Source organism: Oncorhynchus kisutch, linkage group LG16 (genome assembly GCF_002021735.2).
Source record: "Oncorhynchus kisutch isolate 150728-3 linkage group LG16, Okis_V2, whole genome shotgun sequence".
Lineage (NCBI taxonomy): Eukaryota > Metazoa > Chordata > Actinopteri > Salmoniformes > Salmonidae > Oncorhynchus > Oncorhynchus kisutch.
The window spans coordinates 50,059,517-50,067,336 of NC_034189.2; the positions used below are offsets into that span (position 1 = coordinate 50,059,517).

The 7,820-nt window shown below is 48.4% G+C and overlaps 1 protein-coding gene across 1 annotated transcript; it reads right to left on the minus strand.

Annotated features, from left to right (window-relative positions):
* Positions 1-3,053: 3,053 nt before the first annotated feature.
* On the minus strand, positions 3,054-7,435 carry LOC109884193 (C-X-C chemokine receptor type 1-like). Its single transcript, XM_031792839.1, has 2 exons — positions 7,275-7,435; positions 3,054-4,522 (listed from the first exon to the last, which is right to left on the minus strand). Exons 1-2 carry the CDS (start codon positions 7,279-7,281, stop codon positions 3,450-3,452), a joined length of 1,080 nt encoding a protein of 359 aa, XP_031648699.1. The 5' UTR covers positions 7,282-7,435; the 3' UTR covers positions 3,054-3,449.
* Between the last annotated feature and the right edge of the window lie 385 nt (positions 7,436-7,820).

Below are 7,820 nucleotides of genomic sequence, written 5' to 3' on the forward strand. Positions count from 1 at the left end.
AAGAGCGATGAGGAGAAAGAGAGACAGGAAGAGAGTGGAGGTTATGTGAAGAGGGATGAGGAGAAAGAGAGACAGGAAGAGAGAGGAGGTCATGTGAAGAGCGATGAGGAGATAGAGACAGGAAGAGAGAGGAGGTCATGTGAAGAGGGATGAGAAGATCGAGAAGGAGAGACAGGAAGAGAGTGGAGAAAATGTGAAGAGGGATGAGGAGATAGACAAGGAGAGAGAAGGTCATGTGAAGAGGGATGAGAAGATAGAGAAGGAGAGACAGGAAGAGAGAGGAGGTCGTGTGAAGAGGGATGAGAAGATAGAGAAGGAGAGACAGGAAGAGAGTGGAGAAAATGTGAAGAGGGATGAGAAGATAGAGAAGGAGAGACAGGAAGAGAGAGGAGGTCATGTGAAGAGGGATGAGGAGAAGAAGAGACAGGAAGAGAGAGGAGGTCATGTAAAGAGGGATGAGGAGAAAGAGAGACAGGAAGAGAGAGGAGGTCGTGAAGAGGGATGAGAAGATAGAGAAGGAGAGACAGGAAGAGAGAGGAGGTCATGTGAAGAGGGATGAGAAGATAGAGAAGGAGAGACAGGAAGAGAGAGGAGGTTATGTGAAGAGGGATGAGGAGAAAGAGAGACAGGAAGAGAGAGGAGGTTATGTGAAGAGGGATGAGGAGAAAGAGAAGGAGAGACAGGAAGAGAGAGGAGGTTATGTGAAGAGGGATGAGGAGAAAGAGAAGGAGAGACAGGAAGAGAGAGGAGGTCATTAGAGGAGGGATGAGAAGAAGGAGAGACAGGAAGAGAGAGGAGGTCGTGTGAAGAGGGATGAGGAGAAAGAGAAGGAGAGACAGGAAGAGAGAGGAGGTTATGTGAAGAGGGATGAGGAGAAAGAGAAGGAGAGACAGGAAGAGAGAGGAGGTTATGTGAAGAGGGATGAGGAGAAAGAGAAGGAGAGACAGGAAGAGAGAGGAGGTTATGTGAAGAGGGATGAGGAGAAAGAGAAGGAGAGACAGGAAGAGAGAGGAGGTTATGTGAAGAGGGATGAGGAGAAAGAGAAGGAGAGACAGGAAGAGAGAGGAGGTTATGTGAAGAGGGATGAGGAGAAAGAGAGACAGGAAGAGAGAGGAGGTTATGTGAAGAGGGATGAGGAGAAAGAGAAGGAGAGACAGGAAGAGAGAGGAGGTTATGTGAAGAGGGATGAGGAGAAAGAGAAGGAGAGACAGGAAGAGAGAGGAGGTCATGTGAGGAGGGATGAGAAGAAGGAGAGACAGGAAGAGAGAGGAGGTCATGTGAAGAGGGATGAGGAGAAAGAGAAGGAGAGACAGGAAGAGAGAGGAGGTTATGTGAAGAGGGATGAGGAGAAAGAGAAGGAGAGACAGGAAGAGAGAGGAGGTTATGTGAAGAGGGATGAGGAGAAAGAGAAGGAGAGACAGGAAGAGAGAGGAGGTTATGTGAAGAGGGATGAGGAGAAAGAGAAGGAGAGACAGGAAGAGAGAGGAGGTTATGTGAAGAGGGATGAGGAGAAAGAGAAGGAGAGACAGGAAGAGAGAGGAGGTTATGTGAAGAGGGATGAGGAGAAAGAGAAGGAGAGACAGGAAGAGAGAGGAGGTAATGTGAAGAGGGATGAGGAGAAAGAGAAGGAGAGACAGGAAGAGAGAGGAGGTTATGTGAAGAGGGATGAGGAGATAGAGAAACAGATAAAAGGAGGGAGGATTCAGTGATAAAGAGATACAGGAGAGTGTGTACGGGTGAGGTAGAGAGAGATACAGGAGAGAGAGATTGTGTACGGGTGAGGTAGAGAGAGATACAGGAGAGAGAGATTGTGTAAGGGTGAGGTAGAGAGAGATACAGGACAGAGAGATTGTGTAAGGGTGTGGTAGAGAGAGATACAGGAGAGAGAGATTGTGTAAGGGTGAGGTAGAGAGAGATACAGGACAGAGAGATTGTGTAAGGGTGAGGTAGAGAGAGATACAGGAGAGAGAGATTGTGTAAGGGTGTGGTAGAGAAAAATACAGGAGAGAGAGATTGTGTAAGGGTGAGGTAGAGAGAGATACAGGACAGAGAGATTGTGTAAGGGTGAGGTAGAGAGAGATACAGGGTGAGGTAGAGAGAGATACTGGGTGAGGTAGAGAGAGATACAGAAGAGATTGTGTAAGGGTGAGGTAGAGAGAGATACAGGAGAGAGAGATTGTGTAAGGGTGAGGTAGAGAGAGATACTGGGTGAGGTAGAGAGAGATACAGAAGAGATTGTGTAAGGGTGTGGTAGAGAGAGATACAGGGAGTGAGGACAGGGGGGGACAGAGTTCCTTTGTTGACTTTTTTTGTCATTAGTCTACTGTTGATACAGACCCAACATGTTTTCCTGTCAGCAGTCAAGTTTTCAAGATATTGGACACAAGATATGTATCTTGAAAATTTGGTTGATGACATGCAAAACATTTTGGGACTGTATCAACAGTGGAGTAATGACAAAAAATACCAAAATATCGTTTTTGATTGGATTATTCCTTCAACGCTCATACAACATACTGACTCACTGAGGGTGACAATGATGCACCAAACATTCTTCTCTCTCTCTACTCCCTATCCACATCATCCAAACAGAAGACAGGTCCAATATCATAACTGTGAAATACTCTGGGCAGCTTTCAAATAGTAGGGACCTCAATTATGGCTTTCTTCACCAGCAAGCTAATCAGGAGGCCTATGGTGCAGTCAGAGCTGGTATCCACATTCAGACCCATGTCTGACTGCCCTCTGTGGGTGAATGGGAGTAATAGTCATTTAGCAATAACAGAACATATGGGTAATAAACCGGCTCTAGGGCCTTCTTAATACCAAACACTAGAATTATAGCCTTTCAAACCATGTATGGTGAGATAGCTTGCCTGAGACCTAACATACATCTGCCGGCCCCTGACTAGAAGGTAACTTCTGGGGGGGGTTTCAACTCTTGAGTGTTGAAAGATTTGGAACTATTTAGTCACATCACAGTTGAGTTTACTGTGTCATTATTCCCTTTGAGGAAATGTGTCTGGTGTCTTATCAAGCAGCTTTGGACAAACAACAGCACAGGGTATTTATTACCTAATACAACAGACAACAGAGGGCATTATATACATGTACAGACACCAGGGGCAATAGTATATGGAGGGACATTAAAGATCACATACATACAGGATCTGAGTCTGCAGCCTGATAGTGCCAGCACATATGCAATGTCAGGCAAGGAATGTTAGGTTACAATATGTTACAAAGGGACAATCTTATAAGTTATTCAAAGCAGGGTTAGAGTCAATTCCAGTCAGTTCAGAAAGTGAACCAAATTTCGATAAAAAAAATGTCCTCATTGAAAAGCATTGGAATTGGAATTTTAGAGTGCTTCCTGAATTGAGTGGAATTGAAATGGAATTGACCCCAACCCTGATTCAAAGTAATGTTGGGACAACCTGTCAGATCAATCATAACAGTCCATTCCCTTCTGAGGTCTGGGATGTGGACCTGCTAAATCGAGACGAAGACCCCCTCTCTGGTCCTCGTGACTTCCTGACCAGGGCAACCAGGTTCCCCCTGAACTTCTCCCCCACGAAGGCATACAGCACTGGGTTAACAAAGCTGTGGACCAGGGCCAGGCTGTGGGTGACCTGGAGGGCCAGGTCCACCCTGTTCCTCACAGCACAGTCAAAGTGCACCAGCTTGGCCCTCATCAGGGTGTCGGCCATCACTGTCATGTGTAACGGCGTCCAGCACAGGAGGAAGGCGAACACCACGGCAATGATGACCCGCATGGCCCTGTGCTTCTGGAAGCCGCTCGTCTGCAGCAACCGGGCCACGGTGATGCTGTAGCACGCCACCATGATGACTAGTGGGAGCAGGAACCCTAGGATGTGGCGTAGGCCGCGAGTAGCGAGCCGCCAGTGGGTGGCTCTGCTGACGTCGAAGTGCTCAGCACACCTCGTAGGACCACCGCTCTGGGGCGTGAAGGCGTCCTTGAAGAGGGCAGGGAGAGAGAGGGCGCCCCCCAGAGCCCAGATGAAGGTGCAGGCGTACCATCTGCAGGCCCTTCGGCGGCCCTTACGGGACTTGGCAGGGCGAACGATCACCAGGTAGCGGTCGACACTGATACACACCAGGAATAGGATGCTGGTGTAGAAGCTAGCCTCCATAACCAGGCTGAGGAACTTACACAGGAAGTCACCAAAGATCCATCCGTGGAGTGTGGCAGCAGCCCAGAAGGGCAGGGTCAGAGCCAGCAGCCCGTCAGCTACAGTCAGGTGAAACAGGTAAATGTCGGATGGGGTTAGGGACTGTTGACTGAAGCCAATCACGAGCCCCACAAGTAGGTTACCAGGAACAGCCAATAGGAAGATGGCGACGTGAAGGACACACAGGAATATGACGGCACCGGGAGAAAGGGGCTGAGCTGCACAGGACAATGTGTTAAAGTTCAGTTCAAAGGAGGTGATGTTGAAGTAATAGGAGTCGTTGGCTGATTTATAGTCATAGTCTGGCTTATAATCATAGTCCAGGACCTCTGTTGGAGATGGGAAAACAGTAGTCAGTGGGGATCTTTTTATGATATGATCACCTAGTCTTATACTTATTCTACCTAAAGCTTCTTATACAGTCAACAGATATTCTGCACACTTCTTTCTATCCATCACATCTTCCATCCACCCACTCAAACCCCCATCCATCCAGCCACCCAAACCTATCCATCCACCCACCCAAACCCATCCACCCACCCAAACCCACCCACCCAAACCCACCCATCCATTCATCCACCAACCCACCAAAACCTATCCATCAACCCACTCAAGCCCATCCATCTATCCAAACCCATCCCTTCCTCCACCTAAACTCATCCACCCACCCAAACCATCAATCCATCCAAACCCAACCCTTTGTCCATTCATCCACCCAAGCCCATCCACCTAAACCCAAACCCATCTATACATCCACCCAAACTCATCCACCCACCCAAACCCATCCATCCATCCAAACCCATCACTTCATCCATCCACCTACTCAAACCCATCCATCCATCCATCCATATATCCACCAAAACCTATCCATCCACCCACTCAAACCCCTCCATCCATCCAAACCCATCCATCCAGCCACCCAAACCCATCCATCCAGCCACCCACCCTAATCCATCCATCCACCATCCCAAACCCACCCATCCATCCACCCACCCAAACCCACCCATACATCCACCCATTCACCCAAACCCATCCACCCACTCAAGCCCATCCAAACCCATCCATTCATCCACCCAAACTCATCCATCCACCCAAACCCATCCCTTCATCCACCCAAACCCAACCATCCAAACCCATCACTTCACCCATTCATCTACCCAACCTCATCCACCCAAACCTATCCCTTCATCCATCCATCCATCCACCCACCCCATCCATCCATCCATATATCCACCCAAACCTATCCATCCACACACTCAAACCCATCCATCTATCCAAACCTATCCCTTCATCCATCCAAACCCATCCATGATCAACCCAAACCCATCCATCCACCCAAACCATCCCTTCATCCACCCAAACCCATCATTCATCCAAATCTATTAATTCATCCATCTACCCAAACCCATCCATCGACCCACCCAAACCATCCATCCACCCACCCAAACCCATCCATCCACCCATCCAAACCCATCCAGCCATCTTCCAAACCCATCCATCCACCCAAACCCACCCATCCACTCAAACCCATCCATCCATCCACCCAAACCCATCCATCCACCCAAACCCATCCATCCATCCACCCAAACCCTTCCATCCAAACCCATCCCTTCATCCATCTATCCATCCAAACCCATCCATCCAAACCCATCCCTTCATCCATTCATCCACCCAATCCATCCATCCACCCAAACTCATCCATCCATCCATCCATCCAAACCCATCACTTCATCCACCCAAACCCATCCACCCATCCAGCAAAACTCATCCATCCACCCGCCTAAACTCATCCATCCAAACTCATCCATCCATCTACCTAAACTCATCGATCAATCCAAGGAAACTCATCCATCCATCCACCCAAACCCATCCATCATCCACCCAAACTCATCCATCCATCCTTCCACCCACCCAAACCCATCCACCCATCGATCCATTCACCCAAACCATCCCTTCATCCACCCAAACCCATCCCTTCATCCACCCAAACCCACCCACCCATCCATCCACCCACCAAACCCATCCATCCAAACCCATCACTTCACCTATTCATCCACCCAACCTCATCCACCAAAACACATCCATCCAAACCTATCCCTTCATCCATCCTTCCACCACACCCCATCCATCCATATCTCCACCCAAACCTATCCATCCACCCTCTCAAACCCATCCATCTATCCAAACCCATCCCTTCATCCACCCAAACCCACCCATCCATCCATCCACCCACCCAAACCCATCCATCCAAACCTATCCCTTCATCCATCATTCCACCCACCCCATCCATCCATATCTCCACCCAAACCTATCCATCCACCCACTCAAACCCATCCATCTATCCAAACCTATCACTTCATCCATCCAAACCCATCCATGATCAACCCAAACCCATCCATCCACCCAAACCCATCCATCATCCAAATCCATCGCTTTATCCATTAATTCATCCATCCCCCCATCCATCATCCAAATCCATCCATCCACCCACCCAAACCCATCCATCCACCCATCCAGCCATCTACCAAACCTATCCACCCAAACCACCCATCCACGCAAACCTATCCACCCATCCATCCACTCAAACCCATCCATCCATCCACGCAAACCTATCCATCTTCCCAAACCCATCCATCCAAACCCATCCATCCAAACCCATCACTTCATCCATTCATCCACCCAAACCCATCCATCATCCACCCAAACTCATCCATCCATCATCCACCCATCCATCCATCCACCAAAACCCATCCACCCACCCACCCACTCAAACCCATTCATCCATCCACCCACTCAAACCCATCCATCCATCCCATCCGTCACCCACCCAAACCCATCCATCCACCCAATCCATCCCTTCATCCACCGACCCATCCATCCATCCCATCCACCCATCCTCTATCCACCCAAACCCATCCATCCATCCATCCAAACACATCCCATCCATCCATCCAAACACATCCCATCCATCCACCCAAACACATCCCATCCATCCACCCAAACCCATCCATCCATCCACCCAAACCCACCCATCCATCCATCTGAATTTCATGAGTATTTACAAACTATATAAGTTCTCACCTGTCATCTTTGCATCCAGTTCTATGATAATGAAGAAGGAGTTGCCACTGTTTTAAAGACATCAGAGCTCAGATGGAAGTGTCGAGATATCCTGTTTAGTGACCAATATTGTGTCACTGAACCTGCTTCATTTGTCAGCCTCAAATTCTGCTTCCTCAATGATGAGGTCTAGGGTGAAGATTACCCTAGACACTAATCTTTGGTCAGTTTTGCCTACTCATTGTTATGGTTGGAATTAGGGAAGCTGATCCTAGATCTACACCTAGGGGAAACCTCACCCCAGGGCCAATGACGGTGTCCTAATGAAAATTGCACTACTGTTTTTTTTTGCAGAAGTCACTCCATGGGAGGATGAATTAATACAAAAGAGTGTGAACAGAATGGGAAATTCTTTATTTTATTTAACCTTTATTTAACCAGGAAATGCCCATTGAGACCCAGAGTCTCTTTTTCCAGGGAGACCTGGCCAAGAAGGCAGCAACCATCAATACATAGAAAGATCATCTAACTTCCACTGGATGATAAGATACGTTTTGCATTTAGAAA